The sequence below is a fragment of the Felis catus genome, chromosome B4 (genome assembly GCF_018350175.1).
Source record: "Felis catus isolate Fca126 chromosome B4, F.catus_Fca126_mat1.0, whole genome shotgun sequence".
Classification (NCBI taxonomy): Eukaryota; Metazoa; Chordata; class Mammalia; order Carnivora; family Felidae; genus Felis; species Felis catus.
This window is the reverse complement of record NC_058374.1, coordinates 5,022,042-5,044,914: the sequence shown is the minus strand read 5'-3', so window position 1 is coordinate 5,044,914 and position 22,873 is coordinate 5,022,042. Positions and strand designations below refer to the sequence as shown.

The following is a 22,873-nucleotide window of genomic DNA, read 5'->3' as shown; positions in this document are numbered from 1 at the left end:
GAGTCAGTTACTCAACCGACTGAGCTACCCAGGCGGCCTCATCCATAATCCAATGGTAGCTAGTAGCTATACCATTGGACCAAATTTCGTATTTCTTTGGCTCCTAATATATGTAACTCTCTTTTTAGTTTAATACTACATACTTGTGAACTTGTACATCTCCCATTTCTTGGAATTATATAAAACACTGGATTCCGGGTAGCACTCAGCTTTCCCTGATTATTTTTGGTCACAGCTTCCAAAGTCATTCCACTGTCACAAAGCAGGCCCCTTTGCTGGCTGTTGGTGTTTGTTTTCAGATTTCTTACGAGGTACAACATTTAGAAGCCACATCATTCATTCGCTGGTCTTGTCTCCTTTGAAGAGTTTCACTTGACTTATGAGCCTTCTTTTATTTTATAATTTTTTTAATAATTTTTTTAAATGTTTATTTTTGAGAGAGAGAGAGAGAGAGAGAGAAAGAGCGCGCACAAGCAGGGGAGGGGCAGAGAGAGAGGGAGACACAGAATCCGAAGCAGGCTCCAGGCTCTGAGCTGTCAGCACAGAGCCCGGTGCGGGGCTTGAACTCACGAACCACGAGATCATGACCTGAGCCGAAGTCGGACACTTAACTGACTGACCCCCCCCCCCTCGTCCCAAGGCTTGTTTTATGGTCAAAAGAGATTTTTGGAGCGCCTGGGTGGCTCAGTCAGTTAAGTGTCCGACTTCGGCTCAGGTCATGATCTCGCGGTTCGTGAGTTCGAACCCCACGTCGGGCTCTGTGCTGACAGCTCAGAGCCTGGAGCCTGCTTCGGATTCTGTGTCTCCCTCTCTCTCTGCCCCTCCCCCACTCGCACGCTATCAAAAATAAATAGAGAATAAAATAAATAAAAAAAGACTTTCAACTACTTTTTCAAGGGAGCTCAAACCAACACGAAGAATCTGGCAGAAATTATGTTGAGAATTTTCACTGATGTGAACTCATCGTTATCACCCTGTAAAACTACTTCCAAATTTTTCCTGTGACCCTCATACACCTTTGCATTCCCCACAACTTTTTCTAAATCTTTTCTGTGGTGTGATTTGCTTTCCTGATCATGAGGGATTGATACTAGTGATGCATGAGTCGTACTGATCCTTGACAAGGAAAGATCACTGATCCCTGTGGTATTATCCATCCCACGGTCTCTCTGTGGATATAGCCAAAGCATTGTTATAATTATGATCGTTATTTTCATTTAAATCCACTTCAGAGGAGGGGCCTCGGTGCTAACTCTTCTGATCGTTAGAAAGTCCGTTGTCCTTTATAGGATAACTTACCGTCTTTATTTTCTGGTTTTTAAAAAATGTATTTCTACAAAGTTCTGTCAAAGGTCGCAGGTGGAGCGGTGGCCATCTGTGGGTGTGGCCGTTGGCTTTCTAGCGTGTGACCGTGAACCTCACTCTGGCTGGGGCTGCACTTAGGTCAGAGGCTCCGTCTCGGGAGCTCAGACAGAGAATGCTGGACACGCTCCTGCACAAACCCGCCCTATCCCACTGTCGCTGGGGCGGGTTTTGGCAAATTTCTAGTCGGTTAACTGCACTTATGCTCACATTTAACTCCTGGGGAAGGCTCAGAACACACCTGCTGGGGACGTAATAATCCCAAATCCGAGTGAATGCCTGTGCTGCTTCCCGGTGGCTTGCACGTCCGTGGGTCGCTGAGGTTCGCGCCAGCTCTGTGAGGCAGGGGCTTGGCTGGCGTCTTTATGCCCCCGGTGCGTGGGAAGGGTCAGCTCTGCATGCAGGGGCAACTGGAGGCATCGTGGCCACTTCCCAGCCGGGGAAACTTGGGCAGGTGCCCTCGCTCCTCCAAGCCTCTGTCTTCCCGCCCCCCCAAAGATAAATTTTAGCTTTACCAGGTGGTGGTATATTTACAAAAAGAGAAAAAGCACTCTGGTTTTTGCAAGGACCTGTGTCTTTACCACCCTCTTGATCAGAGCTTTTGTAATGCATCTACCATGATTTAAAAAAAAAAAAAACAAATCGGGTCCAGACAAGAGCCAGCAGTGACACTGAGCCTGCCTGCATTGTGATGCCAGCTCCAGCTTTTTTTTTTTTTAATTTTTAAATATTTACTTAGTTTGGGGAGAGAGAGAGTGGGGGGGGGGGCAGAGAGAGAGAGGGAGACACAGAATCCAAAGCAGGTTCCAGGCTCCCAGCTGTCAGCACAGAGCCTGATGTGGGGCTTGGCTTGAACTCACAACCCGGGCGATCACGACCGGATTCGAAGTCAGACGCCCAAACCACTGAGCCACCCGGGTGCCCCACCCGCTCCAACTTTTATGTTCTAGTTTTAGGTTGTTCGTGAAACTAAAAATGTGACCCCCTGCTTGATTTTTTCATCAGCCAAGTTCGTCCCGTTTCCTGTCCTTTTGTGTGAACAGAATATGCGTTATCAGAGCAAAAATAAATAAAGTGCAAATTTAAAAATCCTCAAAATGGAGAAAATAATATCTACCTTAAAATATACTTGTGAGAAATCGATGAGATCACGTTCATGAAGCAGGGTTCCCGGGGCATTGGCATGGGGAGTGGAAGGATTTGCTTGGGGCCACGTAGTGAGGAGACCCTAGACTCCCATGTGGGTATTCTGAGTCTCGGGCTACAATTCTTTCTGCTCTGCCATGGGGCTTTTCCAGGATGGAAACAGGTTGCCTTTTCGGGTTTTTGAGCTTTGGTCCTGTTAAGAGATGAGGTATTTTTCATCTCAAGTTTAACTTAGCATTTAAAAAAAATCTCCAGGGGCGCCTGGGTGGCACAGTTGGTTAAGCGTCCGACTTCAGCCAGGTCACGATCTCGCGGTCTGTGAGTTCGAGCCCCGCGTCGGGCTCTGGGCTGATGGCTCAGAGCCTGGAGCCTGTTTCCGATTCTGTGTCTCCCTCTCTCTCTGCTCCTCCCCCGTTCATGCTCTGTCTCTCTCTGTCCCAAAAATAAATAAACGTTGAAAAAAAAAAATAAAAAAAAAAATCTCCAGTCTCACTTCTTCCAGTAATTTCTGCTGGAAGCAGGGTTGCTGAGTTAAAAGCAAAATGGGGGTTCCTGGTTGGCTCAGTCAGTTAAGCGTCCGACTCTTGATTTTGGCTCAGGTCATGATCTCACAGTCTGTGAGGCTGAGTCCCACATTCAGCTCAACATTGACAGTACAGAGCTTGCTTGGGATTCTCTCTCTCCCTCTCTCTCTGCCCCTCCCCTGCTCGCTCTCTCTCTCTCTCTCTCTCTCTCTCTCAAAATAAATAAACTTAAAAAAATAAATACAGGTAAAATGAATTTGTAGGGACACCTGGCTGGAATATGCAACTCTTGAGCTCGGGGTTGTGTGTTCGAGACCCATGTTGGGTGTAGAGATTACTTAAAAATAAAATCTTAAAAAAATGAACTTGTAACTTGGTTAAGTATTTCCAAAGTGCCTCTCTAGTGCTTATGTTCCCGCCAGCCAGCAGTAGTGGAGGGAGGCTAGTCACCTCACCCGTGGAGTCTAGGTTAGTCGTCACACTTACAGACTTTTGACGGACACGTATGGACACACTGAGAGGTGAGACATTGTGTATGAGTGCAGTTCTCATAGGCATGACGTTTACTAGCTTCTCATACATGCAGAGATTATTTGTGTTTGTGTGTTTGTGTGTGAGAGAGAGAGGGGGGCGGGGGAGAGATCTATTCACATCCTTGCTTATTTGGGGGGAAGTTATTCTTTTTTTCTCAGTTTTCTTGCTGATATCTCTTTATAGTGGGCTTTTACTCCTGTTAAACCTTCTAATCTCCGAATGCCTCATATATTTTTTTATGCCAGTTGCAATCACTTTCCAGTTCATCACTTACACAGCCCGGGTGGTATTTGCTTCTTCTCCTCTCTCTCTCTCTCTCTCTCTCTCTCTCTCTCTCTCTCTCTCTCTCTCTCTTTTTATTATTTCCTTTTTTTTTTTTAATGTTTTACTTACTTTTTGAGAGAGTGCAAGTGGGGGAGAAGCAGAGAGAAAGGGGGAAAGAGGATCCCAAGCGGGCTCTGTGCTGACAGTGGTAAGTTCAGTGTGGGGCTCAGACTCCTGAACCGTGAGATCATGACCTGAGCTGAAGTCCGACGCTTAACCAACTGAGCCACCGAGGGAGGCGCCCCGATATTTGCTTCTTTTCAAATCCAGATTTTGATGGTCACTTAGCGTGCTGACTCCTGGAGAGCAGAGGCCTTGCCTCACACACCAGCCTCTCCCATCAGGGAGTCAGCCGGACTCTTACTGCGGGTCCGATAAACACCTGCTAACGGCCTAGCGGCCCCATGCCCAGCCATGGAGGCGTTTGGGGTGTCATGAAAGCTCTCTCCCCGGCAACCCCGTGCCCATTCTAGAGCAGATGCCAGGTGGTGCCTCTTGGGTGGGAGCAGGCCCCGGAGACGGCTCTAGCTTGAGCCACGGCTGGCAGGGTCCTGCCGGCTTGGCCTTTCCAAGCCCTTCTTTACCCCCTCCTAGGACCACCAAAAACCGCTCTGTCCCCGGAGAGATGGGGAATGGACTCATCAGCTACCTCCCTCATTCACCTCCCCTTTTGCACACTCAGAGGTGTGAAGGCCGCTGGCTGAAGGAAGAGGAACTCAAGCCAGCCCAGGGTTGCAGAAGCCATTGGTTTTAATGGGGGAGAGAGGGAAGGGAAGGGGCCCTAAGTCAGGACGGTGAGCGGTGCGACGCCTCTCCTGGCTGGGCTGGTGTGCGGGGCGTGGAGGAGGAGCGTGGAGAGCGGGACCTCAGGACCTTTGTCTCCTGTCACGGGGAAGGAGGAAGGAGAGTTCAAATGTAGGGAGAGGGGTTATGGGCCTCCCGTCTGTGCAGGGTGGCAGTGCTGTTCTTCTGTGTCTGTGTGCAGGGGAGGAGGGAGCTGGCTGGGGGCAGAGGAGGAGCGGAGGGGGCGAGCAGTGAAGCAGCGTGGAGAGCTGGACCCATCCCTCAATATACGGAGCAGCTGGCCCGACCTCCGCCCCTGCCCTTAACCGTGCGCTTCCTCCCGCCGGCCTCTGCTTCTACTTCTTCCGGCCAATCTGTGCCATCAGGTGCGCGTTGGCAGCCGCCTTGGCCTGCAAGTTCTTGGCCTTGGCGATGTTGAAGAGGATGTTCATGATGTTGGTGGGGACGTCGAGGGACAGAGTGAACTTGGTGCGCCGATCGCTCTTGGTCTTGTCCTGGGATGGCCTTCCCCTGGGCTGCGCTGGGGACAGGTGTTTGTACCGGCCACTTCCGGCCCCGCCACCACCCCCGGAGCTGGGGAAGGTCCTCTTCTTCTTGTCCTCGTCCTCCTGCACCCGCTCATCATCCTCTCCTGAGGATGGGTCTTGGCTGGGCAGGTAGAGGAAGCTTCTCTTGCTCAGCAGCGGTGCGTCCCCCAGTGGGCTCTGCTTGGCCTCCGGCAGGGCTGTGTTGATACAGCTGACCAAGGACTTGGCTTTGTAGAACTTCTGGGGGAGGCCTGGCCTGGGGGCCCCCGGGAGCAGCAGCAGCAGCAGCAGGAAGTGGGCTGGCTTCAGCATCTCTCCCTGGAGTAGAAAACAGGGACATGGGGCAGGGGTGTGATTGAAGCTCTGAAGGGCAGGGTTGAACATTCACTAGGGCTTGGTTACTACTCACCAGTGGTTCTCCGAGTGTGATCTCCAGACCAGCATCATCACCGGAATATTCGTTAGAAATGCAAACGATTCTCAAGTCTTGCCCCAGAACTGCTAGATCAGAAAGTCTGGCACCAGCCCCGTGGGTTGGAATAAACCCTTCAGGTGATTTCTGATGGCTCAGAGTACGATCTCACGGGTCGTGAGTTCGAGCCCCGCGTTGGGCTCGGTGCTGACAGCATGGACCCCACTCAGGATTCTCTCTCTCCCTCTCTCTCTTTGCCCCTCACCCCCCTCAAAAATAAATAAACACTTAAAATTTTGAAAAGAAAGGAAAGGAAAAAAAAACCCTATATTTAGTGTATGGAGCAGGTGAGGCAATGGAAGTGTCCAGCTCAGGGGCCCTCCTGTAACCCGGACTGTTCTGGTCTGAAGCCATCATGGTGGTTGGGCCCCTGAGCAACAGTGCTGGGCGAGAACTTAAGCTGCTTTCTCCGGCAGCGGAGAAGGGCTCACTAGGGGCCGTTCCCGCCCTCTGCCCAGCCTCCTGTGCAACAGTAGCTCACAGCGCGTCGGAAGGCGATCAGAATTTGGGTTGTGTGTGGTCACCGTGCCTTAGGAACATGGTGAAGTGGGCAGAATTTACCTCCTGTGTCCTAGCACCAAGCCCAGCCCACACCCCGGCCCCCGTGGCCTCGCCTGGCCGCACTCTCTCCAGCTCTGAAGTAAGGACAGGAGGTTCCTTTACTCTACCGTCACCTTCATGCGTGAGAAAGAGACGCGAAGTCAAGGGGTGGGGTTTCATCTACTCACCCCCAGAGGAAGGGCTTCTGGCCATCCTACACACCCGATGTGCTGATACCCGTACGTACTCCCGTATGCACTGCTGGACCATCCCAGGAAGCGCAAAGAGTAAAAGGCTGCCCTCTTCACTTTGGTTGCTTGACCTGAACTTGGAGTTTCTTTTCTTTCTTTTTTGTTAAATGTTTGTTTATTTATTTTTGGGAGACAGAGAGACAGAGAGAGGCAGACAGAGAATCCCAAGGAGGCTCCGCACTGTCAGTGCAGAGCCCAACGTGGGGCTCAAACTCACCAACCATGAGATCATGACCTGAGCCGCAATCAAGAGTCAGATGCTTAAGCGACTGAGCCATCCAGGTGCCCCTGGAGTTTATTTTCTGTCTAAGACATCCTTGGCTCCCATAAAAGGAAGCAAGAAAGATGTGGTTAACTATGGAACTTTGGGGGGACTGCTGTCATTAAGGTAGTTTTTAGTAAGTAAGAAAAGTTGGATAAATAAATCAACACGGGGGTCCTTCTGGGCATCGAGAAGTGCTAGGCTAGCATACGATCATTCCATTTTCTGTGGTTACAGGCAGAGGTGAGAGGGGCTGGCAGTCCCATGCTGAATTCTAGCCTCAACTCTGCAAATCATTGTCACCATGACCTTGAGCAGGTCATTTCCCAGAAAATGAGTGGGAATGAGTGAACGCACTCCCACTTCCCGACTTCTTTACTCTGTGAATGGACGAGGCTAGAACAGACCCTTAAATACCTGAGCCTTGTTCTGTCTCTAAAGGAGAATCTTGTAAGCCCTCGCTCTCTCACTTACCCTAGGCACACACACACTGACCTGGCAAGTTTTCTCTAGAAGCCTGCTGTTTTCTCACACACTCCACATTGCACCTACTGCCTTCTTCTTCTTCTTCCCCCCCTCCCCCTTCTTAAGAGACCAGGTTGCTTTATTTGTTTGTTCATTTCTTTTTAAATCATAAAAATGTTGAGTTTATCAAAACAGTTATGAAAAAAACAAACAAACCGTGATCCTTTATAAAATCCCAGTGCATGAACTAGCTACATCTGGGCATGTACGTGGCAGTGTGCAGTGAAGTCAACACAGACTTGGGAGTTAGAGAGACACAGGTTCCAACCCACCTCGTCCTGGTTTGCCTGAGGACCGTGGGCAGATTGTTGAACCCCGGTGCATTTCAATTTCCTCATCTGATACATGGCGATAGCAATGATTGCCTCATAAAGCTTATGTGGAAGATTAAATTGAGGCAGATTAGCTCTTGCTGTAGCCAGATACTTAGTAGAGGAGACTGTTTACACATAAATAATCTCCGGGTCCTAATAGGATAAGATTCAGTTCACGCACGACCATTTCAGAAGTGATATCCATATCTATATATTTCTATCTCTATCTGTCTACACCTACATCCACACATGCCAGCTGATTTGAGCCAGTAATTTGATCCTGCAGACCGCTATCTTTATTGTGGTATATTTCTGGCTTTTAGTTTTTGGTTGTTATACCACTCTCTCCATCCTAGCCCCGCAGCCTCCTCTTGCCTTGAATGCAATCTAGGCGCCATCGGTAGGTTTGGGATGAGGCATCTCTAACACCCTCGTAGAGGACACTGATGCTGCGGGTCCCTGGACCACGTGGTGAGAACCAGCTTTCTTGGTGTCCCGGTCCTCCCGGGCGCTCCTTAGAATTGCACGCCAAACGCCCAGAGAACTTTTTCCGGGGGGTGTAATGTGTTTGATAAGCAGACTTTCGGCTTTGTCATTTACTGAGGGTCCAGTTCGTTCTTCTGGGTAAACATCGTACGGAATCGTGGCGTTAGCCGCCCTGCACCTTGCAGGCGCCTTAAGGCTTTGGAGCAGTTTCTAAGGGCTTGTAAGACCGACAGGATTTAAAGACTCAAAAGCCAGTTCACAGAGAAAGGGGTGACGCTGGAAGGGAAGCTATAGAGAGAGCTTTGTTTGGGGTCGGCAGGAGAGAAGCTCTCCACAGGGAAGAGCCCTCCTTCGCTCCCCAGTAACGTCTGATTCCTTAGCAAGTCTCCCCTCTTAACGCTCCCCAGAATCCTTTGCCACCGCCCCTGGTGACACAACACACAGGTTCAAGATCTCCCTGCCACCTGCTGTGAAAACAGCACTGCCCCTGGAGTTAGATTCTAGGGGGCAAAGCTCTACCTCTGTGTTTTTCTGGATCATTCTGTCGGGATCTAGCAGTACTTTTCTAGGTGCTTCTCAGAGATGTCCCAGAGTCACGCCTGGGGACGTGAGGCAGTGAGGGACCTGTGAGAGCAGAGCACCCCCAGGGGGAGGGGACCCCAGGGCAACAAAGACCGGAGCTGAAGCCAGAGGCAAATGCACCAGTGGCCCCGTGCTGACCCCTTCTCCAGCCCCCTCCTCCAGCCCTTTCCTCCAGCCCCTTCTCCAGCCCCCTCCTCCAGCCCCTTCTCCAGCTGTGAGGAAGGCAGAATGACTCCCTGTCTCACCCCATCCATCTGCAAACCCTGACAAGGAGTTGAATTTAAGAAACATTTCCTAAAACAGTGGCTGTGGCATCTAGGGGAACTTGATGTGTTCCAGCAGGTGTTATGGTAATGCGCGCTTCTCCTCTGGGAGAAGAGGTCTCCTAGGGGAGACCCTTACGAGTGTGGGTCACACCGATTCCCACAGACGTCCAAGCAATTCACCCTTAGAGGGGCTGTGAGGGCTTCTACTCGGGGCAGCCGGGAGAAGAGCAGTTGTAGATAACATGTCCCTGACAGTATTCTCATTCATCTTGTTTAATCCGTTCTCAGAACTGTGTGGGGGTGGGGGTGGGCCGGTGTACGCTCGATTGCCGTGTTTGAGGAGAAAGTCACAAACAGCATTTCTCGGAGAACTTGGACATTAACTGGGGACATCAAACACCCATCCTCATGTTTCCTCCCCCTCACAGGTGGCACCAAGTCATTACAGACATCTGTCCCCTTCCTCCAGTGTCCCGGCTTGGCAAGGGAGAAAGGACTCCAGGCTTTGAAGGCAAGGGACCCGGGTTCAAAATCACCCTCATGCTCTCACTTGCCCGGGGTGACTCACTTAGCCTCTCGGTCTCCACATCCTCCACGTCTCCAGGCAGGAGACGTCGCCTGCCTGGCAGGTGTGCAGAGAGGAAGCAGGACGCACAGCAGCCCCTGCTCCTGCAGCCCGTGGGGAGTGACAGCCCCCAGTTGCTATTCCCAACCATCTCCCCACATGTAAACACGATTTTCTTGTTCACGGCTGAACCCTGTTCAGAAAAATACACTTGCAAGAACCCGTTCTGCCTCCAGTCTGTTACCTTTGCCAAGCAGGTCTCTCTGGGCCAAAAAGGGAGGGCGGATTTCTCCTCACCTAAAGCGCAGACGGTGCTGTTGAGCCCCCGGCTGCCTGGGGCTGGTGCCTAGGGACACCTGCAGCCTTGGTCTCTCGCCCCCGTCCAGTGCCCGGCACCGCCTGCCTCGTGTAGGGCCAATAGGCTCACTCATCCCTCGTGGACACGTCCCCAGCCGAAATCTTACCTGTGAGTGGCCTTCCCTCCGCAGTGGAAATGCTCAGTGAGGGGGGCAGCCGCTTCAGGACCAGGAGATCTGCCCCAGAAACATCCCCCCTGAACTTCTGTCCCGGCTGGGGTCACTGCTCTTTCTTTCCTTGTATTGTTCCCAAGTGGGCCGTGATCGTCCCTCTCTATGGAAACCACTCCACTCCCTCGTGCATATATATAAAAGTGACAGATCACGGGGCGGGTTGTAATTCCAGACGTGGTGTCTACACTGGGACGCGATTTCATTTAAAATACGACCGAACCAGCTGTCCGCGTCATGGAGATGACAGGCACTCTGTATCCTTGACCCCTCCCACACACCTTCCACCGGTCCTCCCCCTTCCCACTTCCCCTCCTGCCCTAGCAACGTGCTCATTGATAAAAAGAAGGAAAAAAAATACTCTGTTAAATTGAGAACAGCTCCTTTGAAGAGTTTTATCAGGGATCTTAGTTCTTCCTGATTTCAGCCTTCCTTGCATCCTTGTCAGGCTGCCCCTCCTTTTGGAAATCTGGACGCAGGACCGGCTCTGAAAGCAGACAAAGTGACTTGAAGTTCATCTTTTCACTTGTAGTTCTGGTGGGTTCTGAGACGCACTGTTATCTCTGGTGACTCACAGAGCTTTCTAAGTTTGTGTCCATCAAAGGGCACATCGGGAGACGGGCACAGTGTACCTAGAGCTTCTGAGGGGAAATCATTTGAATTTTACCCATTTTTTTTTTTCATCTGTTCATCCAACACTTTTGAGCATCTGCTATCCTAGCAGTTATTGGCAGGAGCCTGAGGAACTGGAAGAAGTCGAGAACCCTGTTCTTACAGGCATCACAGTAGAGACAGATATGTAAAAACAGCCTAATCTCAGCATGGCCAATACCATAGTACTGAAGGGAGCATGCCTGTGCTGGAGACTCGACACAGGTAACTCACACAAAGAGAGGAGGGCAGAGGTTCAGACAGGAAGGAGGTTTGGGAGGGAGAGAGCCTGCGAAGAGAGGCTGGGAGGCAGGCAGGCAGGTGCTGAGTCAGGAGGCTGGCTTCACCCTGGGAGGTAAGGAACACCCAGGCGAGAGGCTTTCGATTTCATTCCAAATGTGTCAGCAAAGATATGGGGACCTGTAGGCAGGTAACCTCCTTGTTTCACAGGTAAGGACACCGAGGACAGAGTCACGGTGAGCATCTGAGTCTCATGTGGGCTGAACCATTTGGAAGGGCCATGCAAGACCCAGGCTGTGTCTGGACCTCTGGATAAGACCACACCTTCCCCTCCTAGACAGGCATTCCCGCCTCCTGAAGTTCCTCTAGATGAAAGGTAAGTGGACTTCTGGAACTATCCAAACGTTTTAATGCTCACGGGTATTTTGTGGCACAAAAGGAAAGCCCTTGTGGGGAAGAAAGCCAAACCCTCCACAGCCTCAGCCTTGGTTGTAGACACGTAGAATTGGACCTCACTCGGTTCCTGCTTCTGGAGCTGCCTGGCTGGGCTTCTCCTGAGATCAGCAGCGACGTGAAACTAGAGATCTGAATCCAACTCATTCATTCACTTGTCCGTTCGTTCATATATTCGTCTTCGGGAGAGATCTTATTTCTCCCCATTTCAGATAATTAGGCAGTAATGGAATTTGTGTAGGCTGAGGGGTAGACAGTTAGAAGCCTGAGTTTAACCCCCCTTTCTGCCCTTCCGAGCTCTGGGATACCAGAGAAGCAGTCTTGTGAAGAAGATACCAGACACTGCTACCCCGAGAGCCGTGAGGATTCTCAGCCTTGGCACTATTGACATTTTGAGCCAGATGATGTTGTGGGGGCCGTCCTGAGCCTTGTAAGATGTTTGCAGTATCCCTCTACCTTTGAGACTTCAGAGCATACCCTCCCTTGCCCAGCTGTGACAACCAAAACTGTCCCCAGCTATGTCCCCCAGGGGCAAAATGACCCCCATCTGAGAACCATGGCCAAGAATATGGGATTTAGAAGGAGATGCAATGAACATTGGCTGCTTCTTCTTCATATTCTTCTTCTTCTCCTTCTCCTCCTCCTCCTCCTCCTTTTTTCTGCCCATCTGCTCTCTCTTCTCAACTTCCTGCAAAATCTCTCCACCTGAGACCAAAGCCACAGAAGCCCGTGGAGCCTCTTAGTGTCAGCGGCTAGTGGCCGTCCTTGAGCGCACCATCCCCTCTCCAAACAGACGTGGGCCCATAGGTTCCCCCTGGCCCATCTGGGTTGGCTTTGGGGTTGGCTGATTGCTCCTGTGAACTCTCGGCCTGGGACTAAGAGTGTCCCATGTGGGGTCCACGTAGCCCTGAGCGGTGGCTGAGCGTGTTGTCCTAAAGATGCTTTTCTTAGAGCAGTCTATTTGCTGTACAACTGCAACAATGCTTCTGACTGCATCTGCTGGAGGCTTGGAGAGAGGCTTGGACAGAAAAAAAAGCCAACTGGTGAGCAAAAGCCCCCAGGGTGTCCTTTCTAGCAAACAGTGGTTTCCCTTCGGTCCCTCTGCTAGAGGCCACGCGTGGCTCTGTGCTATGCTTGAACTTTTCTCTGGCCTTGGTGAGCTATTAGTATCTCCCATGAATTCAGCAACAGAATGTTGTTTAGGGGTATAAATCCTCTAGCGTGTGGAGGCCTGAGTGGAAAGAAAATGCTGATCGGTTTCATATTCGAATAGAAATGCCTTATACTGGGGCACCTGGGTGGCTCCGTCAGGTGTCCGACTTCGGCTCAGGTCATGATCTCAATGGTTCATGAGTTCGAGCCCCACGTCGGGCTCTGTGCTGACAGCTCAGAGCCTGGAGCCTGCTTCGGATTCCGTGTCCCGCTCTCTCTCTGCCCCACCCCGGCTTGTGATCTGTCTCTCACTGTCATTCAGAAATGAATAAACCTTAAAAAAAAATTAAAAAAAAAAAACAAGAAATGCCTTATATTTATAAAGCTCATTTCTCCAAAGTGCTCAGAGCGGTTACATAGAATAGCATAGTTTCTCAATGTCTGTGCTAGGCAGTAAAAGAAAAAGGACAGGAAGAGGAATTAGGGAATTTCCAGAATACTTGATTTACAGGGGAGAGGTTGTACCTTGGCATCAGGAAAGAGCGTTTTCCCTTCTGCCTTGGCTGCCTGCATGGCTGTTTGATAGGGACTGTCACATTCTCTGCTCTTTTGTTTCCCGTTTTATGAAAGGTGGTTAGCGTGCCTTCGCCATTTTCTTAATAAGGTTGACGGCAAGATAGCGTTCCTAAGAACTTGATGACGTTTTACGGGAACGCAGAATATTATTGTCAGCCTGACTTTCCAAACCTGCCCTTATTTTTCCTGATTCTCAGTTTTCCTCGACTCCTCAGTGTCTGGCAGGTGTGGGTTAATCTCCCATTGTGTTTGTGAGTTTGTCAATTTCTTCTTGTAAGTCTGTCCCTTTTGGAGTGTTGGGTACATACAAGCGGTCCCTTCCATCATTTTACTGTCAGCCAGTTCATGCCAAAGAATGCCTCTTGTCTCGAAGTGTGTTCTGCTTGGGATCAACATAGCTACTCCAGTTTTCTGTTGGATAACATTTGCTTGGTGCATGTTTTCCGGACTTTTCTTTTTCAACATTTTTATTTATTTTTTTTTTGTAAATGGTACATATTTAAATTTAAAAATCGAACCTCATAACCTCTGTAATAACAAGGTCTTTAATATACTTACACTAATAGTGATTACGGGTATATTTGGATTTTTTTCTGCTGTCTTACTTCGGGCTTTCTGTTTGCCCTGGGTTTCCCCCCTTTTATCCTATTCATTTCTGTTTTTCCTTATCTGTGTTCTGCTCAATTAATTCTTCATTTTCATTTTTCCCTCTATTAGTTTATAATGTAAGCATTCAAAGCCACAATGTTTCCTCAAATCACTGCTTTCCCTACATCCCACAAAAAACGAACAGCCCACTTTTAATCTGGTGAAATCATTCTGTCTGTTGAGGAGGGGAGACCCTTGCTTTGACCCATGTTTCTTGCAACACACAGGACTGATTTAATTGCGAATGGTTAGTATTTCTGCAATAATGGCCGACTGATCACACAGTGGTCATTTCCAGTCTTTTCTGATGGAGGTTCTGCAGCACCTCCTCCGAGCATCTATCACAAATTATTTTCATTTTGTATCCATCTTGAAACCAGAAGCATTGGAGACAGGTGGGGAAAGTTCTGGCTCGTCTCCGTATCCAAGCACTGTGGTGATTTGTCAGACGTTTTATGGTCCTCTCTACCGGGCTTTTGGTAGCTGGTTGATTCATAGAGCAAAGCTCCTGGGGGACACAGGCAAGATGCAGGTGCCTCTGTCAAGGCCACGTGGAACAAAGAATCAAAAGCTTTCTGTTTCCCCAAGGAAGGATAGGACACGTGCCTTCTTGGATAGTCTTGTGTACCTGTTCCACGGCTATCTTCCCAAACTCAGTGGTCTGTGGTCTGTTTACTTGGTAGATGAGGTAATCGATACCACCAGATCCACTTAGAGGATATAAGTTTTCTGTCATGACAAGGGAAATGAGACCTCTTCCAAACTTGCACGCAAAGCAATCGAGTGGGCAGCGTGCTCCCAGAGAGAGGTCCAGGTCTGTGCGCCCCCCATCTCCGTGGAAGCACAGTCCATAGTGAGGGTGGCCCAGCACCCACCCTTCCTCCAAGTGCGGTAGATGCACCTTTGCCATTTCTTCCCTTTCCCTAGATTTGGAACCTCTGTCTACGTGCCTGCAGGTTAAGCAGGTACAATGCCCCATCAATTAGCTAATCAATAAATGAGGAATAAAACCAGCATATTCCCATCTGCTGTAGATTCGAATCCATTTCCCTTGGCAAGCCCAGGCCTTGGAGCTGGCTGTGGTTAACACCAAGCTCTTCGCTGATGGTAACTCCTGCTTGAATGGAGCTGCCTTAATGTGTTTCCTCTGTGAGGCACATCACCACATTCTTGCTCTCAGGGACATGAGACAGCACTTCAGATCTACACTTGGGGGCCATTTTAGACAGCAGAATCACCAACAAAAAGCCCAGAAATGCTAAAACGCAGCAGTAAATGTAAAAAGGGCACTCCTTGGCCGTATGGGAACTGAATGCAGAAGGCACAGTGTCGCCTTGCTCAACCTTAGATGGGAACGTGTGTGTTGGGTGACTAATTTTTCACCGCTCTGTACAAGCACGTACCTGAATGATCCTACGTTAATTTTAGAGTGTTTTATATTCTTAATTTTTTTAATGTTTATTTATTATTGAGAGACAGAGTGTGAGCAGGGGAGGAACAGAGAGAGAGGGAGACACAGAATCCAAAGCAGGCTCCAGGCTCCAAGCTGTCAGTACAGAGCCCAATGCGGGGCTTGAACTCACAAACCACGAGATCATGACCTGAGCCAAAGTCAGACGCCCAACCGACCGAGCCACCCAGGCACCCCTGGAGTGTTTTATATTCTTTTATGAGCTGGTCAGTCAGATGCAACTGTATGAGCAGGCACAGGAAAGATTCAGGGAAACAAAGTTTATTATACCCGAAGGTCCTGCAGGCATGAGGCAAGGCCACCATGCGGGGCCACTTGGGGAAGCACCAGGGTGGTCAGGAGACAGAAGACAGGAGCAAGGAGAGCACTTAGCCACAGACTTTTCTGGGGTTTCTGCAGGAAAAGAAAGACAGAGCAGGGTAAACAGTTTAGGACAGGCTCATGTGAACAATTCAGCAGGCTCCGGGCTGTAGGGCTGTCCCTGAATGCCCGGCTCCTGGCCCTGGGATGACAAAAGCAGAAGAACATTGCCTCCTGGGGCGCACAGGCCACATACAGGGGTCTGGCTCAGGACTGGGCAGTTTGCAGATCACAGGTCTGCAAACATATATATATATATATACACACACACACACACACACACACACATAATATACATACACACACATACACACACACACACACATATATACACACACACACACACATATACACACACACACACGTATACACACATATATATTCTTTTTAATTTTTTTAATTTTTAATTTTTATTTTATTTTTATTTTTTTAGAGAGAGATTATGAGCAGGTGAGGGGGCAGAGAGAGAGGGAGAGAGAGAATCCCAAGCAGACTCCACACTCAGTGCAGAGCCCAACACGGGGCTTGATCCCATGACCCTGGGACCATGACCTGAGCCAAAATCAAGAGTTGGTTGCTCAACCAACTGAGCTACCCAGGCACCCCTACTCTTTTATATATATTATATACATTATAATGTATATAATACAATAAGCAAACTGCACTATATCTGTGAATAACAAGGATCCACAGCATGTGGTGAATGAACGAATGAAAACCAGAAGCCAAAAGCATGACTCAAAGTTTTTCTTTGGTAACAAGTTCCCTTTACTTTTTTGCCTCTCTTCTGGTGTAACAAAGAATATAAGAAATATATAAGAAATATAAGAACTTTTGACTTGGGCAACATGGCAGACTGCAAGAACCCAAAACTTCCAACTATGACAAAAGAGAAATTCTGGATAAAAATACATCATTTAAGGTGCACCTGGGTGGCTCAGTTGGTTAAGTGTCTGACTCTTGGTTTCAGCTCAGGTCATGATCCTGGAGTCGTGGGATCCAGCCCCAATGTCAGGCTCTGCACGGAGTGTGGAGTCTGCTTGAGATTCTGTCTCTCTCCCTTTGCCCCTTTCCCCACTTGCATCCTCTCTCTCTCTCTCTCAAAAATAAAATTTAAAAAATGCATTTCTGAACTCATAAGGAAGAAGGGGAGTAGGGGAGGGTCCTCCGGCACCAGACAAGGGAACTAAAAATCAAAGTTACAAACACAGAAACATATGCCACGTTTGCCCCAGGGGAAGATTGCTGGCCATAGGAGTCAGGGACATTGATTTTCACATCTACATGGGATCAGGGGAGAGCGTCTTGGACCTTTGCAGGGTTAGTTGTTAGAACTGAGACCCCTTCCCCCCATCCCCCAGCAAAAAGCTCTCCATGGGAGCCAAAGATAAATCAGTGTGGAAATGAAAAGAACTTTAAAATGTCTCAAGTATAAAATTGGCTCCTTGTGAGAACTGAATGGCTTGGTGAAATTAAGATATTTGGTTATAATGGTAGAATTCTCCCCCTGGGATTTGAAACATTGTGCTAAATAGTCAACACCTCTGACGGTGTATAATGAGAGTTTCTTAGCATAATCTTTCTGAGAAAACTTGTCCCAGCTCTCTAGTTCTGTACTGTCCCGTATGGGAGCCGCTAGCCATGTGTGGCTATGAGGCTCTTGGAATGTGATTAATCTCCATCGAGGTGGCTCTGAGTATAACACAGACTTAGTACAGAAAGGTATCAAGGTCTCCTTAATAATTTTTTATATACTTCTGTGTCAAAATGATAATAGTTTGATGTATTGGGTTAAGTAAAGTATATGATTCAAATTAATTTCACTTAGTTCTTAGTTCTTTTTCCCTTTAAAAATTTGGTTACTGATCATACCCACCACGTTGGGTACAGTGATAATTACATGAGATAATGCATGTTAACACCTAGGTCAGCACCTAGCCTAAGAAAGGTGCTTATAAGATGTAAATTTCCTCCATTTCTTCTCGGCAACTGAAAAAAAAAGCCTATTAACTGAAATCAATAATGTCACCATGCATGAGGGGACAAATCTCTTCATACTCTTGTCAGCTTTGAATATTAATGTTATAAAGATGTTTTTCTTGTTTGTTTTAATGTGCTTTTCTTCATATTAATGAGGCTGAACCTTTTCCCAACACTGTTGGTGGTAGTGTAAACATTTTCTGAAATGATTTTATCAAGAACCTTTAAGAAGTTTATTTACACTTTTATCCAATAATTTCTTTTCTCCAAATAGTTTTCCAAAATAATAGAAATAAGGAGTGAGATGCATGTTTAAGAATCTGGGGTATGCCCAAGAATCTTCACTTTTAAAGATCCTGTTGAAATGGTTAAGTGTTAGTTAAAGTGGAATGTTGTGTCTCCCAGCCAGCGAATGAGAGGCAGGAGACATGGGAGTGGCCTGGGCACCAGCACCTGCCCCGGGGTGGGGGGGGGTGGCGGGGGGCAGGGGGTGCTCGGTGCTCCCATGAGCTGAGGCTGGCTTTCTGGTGCTCCCCTTCTCCTCCATACCCACTCTGCCTCCCACCATCACCTACTCTTAACCTAGTGACAGTTTTACAAGGGAGACCCTTACTGGGACTATTTGCTATTCTCTCAAACACTCGTTTCATGCCAGGAATCCCCTCTGCCCTCTTTTATGCTTGGGTCTTTGGAAATCAAAGCCAAGAAGACTTCTCACTAATCTGCTCGTCCCATCCCTCCCCTGAGTAACTGACAATGGGCCAGTCCAACCAACTGAATAGGAGACAGAGAAAGAATAATATGCTGTTGTGGGGGGAAAAATATGTTTAATATGCCAAAGTATTATCCCACTTCACATATTACCTAGATGTGTGGGAGCAAGACCTTTGCTCAGTAAACTCTCCCTCACTACTTTAGAAACCCCATTTGGCTGTATGTTATTCTATCTGTTTATTTTTTATCTTCTCATATGTGGCTTTCGATAATGTGTGGTACATTAATTAAATGATTCAGAAAAGTAATTAATACACAATTATACATATATTAGTATTTATGTTTAAATATTGTTTTACTGGTAGTAGTCCGTGCTTCTTAAAATGAAGGTACCTTGGTCCCTTAAATCAGTCTTATCCTGTTGCTTCTCTGAGTCCAACAAGACAGCAGAAGCCAACTGTTCTGGGAGTTCAAATGCATGTTGGTAGGAATTATCTGTTGCGAAAGAAGAAAGAAAGAAAGAAAGAAAGAAAGAAAGAAAGAAAGAAAGAAAGAAAGAAAGAAAGAAAGAAAGAAGAAAGGGAAGGAAGGAAGGAAGAAAGAAAGAAGGAAAAGGAAGGGAAGGGAGGAAGGAAGGAAGGAAGGAAGGAAGGAAGGAAGGAAGGAAGGGGAAAGGGAAGGGGAAAGGGAAGGGAAGGGAAGGGAAGGGAAGGAAGGAAGGAAGGAAGGAAGGAAGGGGAAAGGGAAGGGAAGGGAAGGGAAGGGAAGAAGGGAAGGAAGGAAGGAAGGAAGGAAGGAAGGAAGGAAGGAAGGGGAAAGGGAAGGGAAGGAAGGAAGGAAGAAACGAAAGAAAAAGAAAGAAAGAAAGAAAGAAAGAAAGAAAGAAAGAAAGAAAGAAAGAAAGAAAGAAAGAAAAGGGAAGGGAATGAAAGAAAGAGAAAGAAGGAAGGAAGGAAGGAAGGAAGGAAGGAAGGAAGGAAGGAAGGAAAGAAAGAAAGAAAGAAAGAAAGAAAGAAAGAAAGAAAGAAAGAAAGAAAGAAAGAAAGAAAAGGGAAGGGAAAGAAAGAAAGAAAGAAAGAAAGAAAGAAAGAAAGAAAGAAAGAAAGAAAGAAAGAAAGAAAAAAATCTCATTTGGCTACAGAGTAATGAACCGCCTTCCTGTAGCTGTGGTAAAGAATGTATACTGTACTCCACATGACAAATATTGATTGTTTGGACAGTAGAATGGAAATAATATGGAGAAAATTCTGTCATAGAGGGAAGATCTTTTAATAGAACCTCTTCACACCCATCCTCTAAGAAAAACATGGGGTGGCCCTAGTGGAGCAGGACTCACAACTGTGTGCTTTACCACAAATTGAAAACCGAAATCAGGGGCACCTTCCTGGGTTACTCAGTTGGTTAAGCGTCCAACTTCGGCTCAGGTCATGATCTCGCAGTCCGTGGGTTCAAACCCCACATCGGGCTCTGTGCTGATAGCTCAGAGCCTGGAGCCTGCTTCAGATTCTGCGTCTCCCTCTCTCTTTATCCCTCCTCTGCTCATGCTCTGTCTCTCTCTTAAAAATGAATAAACATTAAAAAAAATATTTTAAAGAAAACTGAAATCTAAGGATTACAAGCCTGTTTCTACAATGAGTGAGGAAACAAAATAGAGCGCCATTTCTATCTGAAAGATGGTCCCCGAATTACAGTACCAATATAAAAATTGTTGCTTGCAAAGGCACTCCCACACATCCCCAATGGGGAGGGTATTTTTCCTTGTCAAGTTGTACAATTACAAATGCTTCAAAATCTGGTGCCCGCATTAAGAGAAGAAAGCTTGAGGTCACAAGATAATGACAACGACAAAACTCATTTGATTTGAGAATACTGCTGATGACACGTATCTGTTGAGAACATCACCGGTTTTCTGTGTTTTCTATTTAAAATGATGATGATAAACTGGAATTTGAATGAGGAGACTGAGTAAGATGATGAAAGACCTGAAAATGTAACGCGAGAGCCAAATAAATGGGGGAAATTTCATCTGAAGAAGCAAAGAGAGAGGAGAGAAATGTTAACTCCTATGGGAAGAGCTTCGTATGGAGGAGGGAGTTTTTTTTTAATGTGATTCCAGCTGATAGAGCTACGTTTCGTGAATAAGAATTATTAAGGGACAGAATTTTCTTAGTCTTGAAGCTATTAGACACCCCCCCCACACACACACACACACAAAGGTTTCCTGCAAGTGGAAGGGAACACTGATGAAGGATGGAGTTCATCGGCCAGAGAGTGAGGGACGGACACAGAGGTGGAGTTTCAGATTGTTAACCCTGCTTTAGCCGGAAGGTCCATTTCGTCTTGTATACTGGGGTTCTGCACAGAATTTTGTTTAAAACGAAGCTCATCTGATTATAACAAATAGAAGGAAATAAACCCATCCCAAGCCAAGCAACCCTTTCATGCCACAAGTCGGAAAGTGCCCCCGCTAGACAGGATGGGGTCAATGGAAGCAGAAACATGGCGGGTGCTGGTAAAGCTTGACGGTACCGTTAGTGGTGGTTCTGGTGGTGATGCTGGTGTGTATGTGTGCACTTCTGTGTGTGTTTGCATAACTCTTAGGGAAGATCACACTGGAAATCCGTGGCAGAGTGAGGAAACCATGCAAGCCATTTGATTCCTAGGTCTACTTCCTGGCGCGTGTTTTAATCTGTTTAATCTGTGAAATCTAGAACAAGGTTGAATTAGCAAAATTATATATATAATATACATAACAAAAATTAACATATACATATATGTAGCAAACATTTATGTGTATATAGTTTCTCTATATAAATTATATATTTAATATTAATAAGTTATCATTCATATTTATAATAAAATTAAATATTATAAATATAGATTAAATATATATATATATATAAATGAAGCTGAACATTTGAGTATTCACACACATCCACACCCACAATTGCAGTCAATCACATGTACCTGAAGAGATATTCTGTTCTTTAGGTATTTTAAGTGCTTTTGTTCCTGTGAACTTTTCTCGAATCATAGTCTACTGGGCCTCAGGAACCTCACAGTCTAGTTCAGTCACTCAGATAGGGTCACACACGGGCCATCGTGAGGGCTCGGGCCTCCTGACACGAATATTTTCCAGGGTCATCTCTGTAGCAAAGCCGGATGATGCTGCATTTCCAGCCACGAGGACGGAACAGAACTTTGCCTTGAGAGTGAGTGATGGTTTTAGACGGGGAGGCTATAATTGAAGATCATATTATGGAAATGAAATAAAAATGAGAGATTATTAGATATTTACTCAAGAAGACAAGTGTAGGGAGTCAGATCACATTGACATCGCATTTTGTCTCTGGGATCAAGGATGCAGACTGAGTTTTGTTTCATGAGGTCTAAGGCTAGGTTAGAAGGCAGTAATGCCGTGAATAGTTTGCTTCCGATAACATGAAATCCAACAACTCGTTTTATTCGGACATCCCCCCAGAACAGGTTTATTGGACGCCTACTAAGCATGCGGGGCACAGGTGCTAAGCACAATAGGACTTAGTACTAAGTGCTCCAGGAGTCTGCTGCTCAAAGCGCGGGCCATGGACCGGCAGCCTCAGCATCCCTGGGAGCTTGCTAGAGCGATGCAGGAGCTCAGCTCCCACCCCAGACCTAGTAAACCACAACCTGCATTTTAACAAGAGTCTCGGGTAAGAGGAGCCGCTATGGGGAAGTGCCCACAAGTGGCCTCATTGTCGGAATATTTTCATAGATGAGTTGGAGGGACCAGGTGATCGAATGGGAGGTGAGCCTCCCAAGAAGATTTTAAATGACCAGCTTGTTCTTTGTAGAACACAGCTTGCCTTTGCCCCAGTGACAGCTGAGGGGATTAACAGCACTTTGGTCCCATTAGATCGGTAGCTGTGGGAAGGACATCTGTGCTATGGGGGGGGGGGGGGGGGGGGGGGGCGGGGGGAGGGCTGGAAGTGGAAGAGTAAAGAAGGAGAGCTTTTCAGTAGTTCATGTAAGACATCCCCGGAAGTAGCTCCTTGGGTCTTGGGGGCAGTGTGACACTGAGGGTCCCTCGTTCTTCAGACAAGGGTGTGAGCGACTGGATTTGTAGTCTGAGAAAACAGGTTACGTGGATTTGTGGCCATAGCATAGATATTATTTTATATTCTGCCTTTTCCCCCTACTGATCACCTTTTCAAACACTTAAAAGTCTGCTTCCCTTTGTACTCATTTCCCACTCTTTGTTTCGGGGATAACAACATTCCTCTTTTTTTTATTATTAAAAATTTTTTTATGTTTACTTATTGTTGAGAAAGAGGCAGAATGTGAGCTGGGGAGGGGCGGGGCAAGGGGGAGGGAGTCAAAGAATCCGAAGCAAGCTCTAGGCTCCAAGCTCTCAGCACAGAGCTGGACACAGGGCTCAAACTCACGAACCACAAGATCATGACCTGAGCTGAAATCGGACGCATAACCGACTGAGTCACCCGGGTGCCCTGGTAATGACATTCCTATTCCCATTTCACACTCTGTGTGTCAGGCGGATGGCTCCCCGAACGTCACAGCATCCCCCCGGCTCCTCCATGGGAGAGGGAGGTTTGAACAGTCATCTTGGTGAGCAGCAGG

At 47.5% G+C, this 22,873-nt stretch overlaps 2 protein-coding genes across 5 annotated transcripts in view; one reads left to right on the top strand and one right to left on the bottom strand.

Annotated features, from left to right (window-relative positions):
- The window catches only part of AKR1C3 (aldo-keto reductase family 1, member C3 (3-alpha hydroxysteroid dehydrogenase, type II)), a 133,672-nt gene that overhangs the window by 35,137 nt on the left and 75,662 nt on the right, over positions 1-22,873 (top strand). For 3 of the 4 annotated variants that reach the window (XM_023256288.2, XM_023256287.2, XM_045060821.1), the window contains exon 2: positions 11,113-11,278. The gene's annotated coding sequence lies outside the window, so the exon portion shown is untranslated. Of the gene's footprint in view, positions 1-11,112; positions 11,279-22,873 lie in introns of those variants that run through there. The other variant, XM_045060825.1, reaches the window with a different exon arrangement.
- On the bottom strand, positions 4,826-10,173 carry UCN3 (urocortin 3). Its single transcript, XM_003988075.4, has 2 exons — positions 9,949-10,173; positions 4,826-5,539 (listed from the first exon to the last, which is right to left on the bottom strand). Exon 2 carries the CDS (start codon positions 5,531-5,533, stop codon positions 5,030-5,032), a length of 504 nt encoding a protein of 167 aa, XP_003988124.1. The 5' UTR covers positions 5,534-5,539; positions 9,949-10,173; the 3' UTR covers positions 4,826-5,029.

Bases quoted from the DNA above. Each gene is read 5' to 3' on its own strand.
- UCN3 (XM_003988075.4), bottom strand. From the start codon at position 5,533: ATGCTGAAGCCAGCCCACTTCCTGCTGCTGCTGCTGCTGCTCCCGGGG.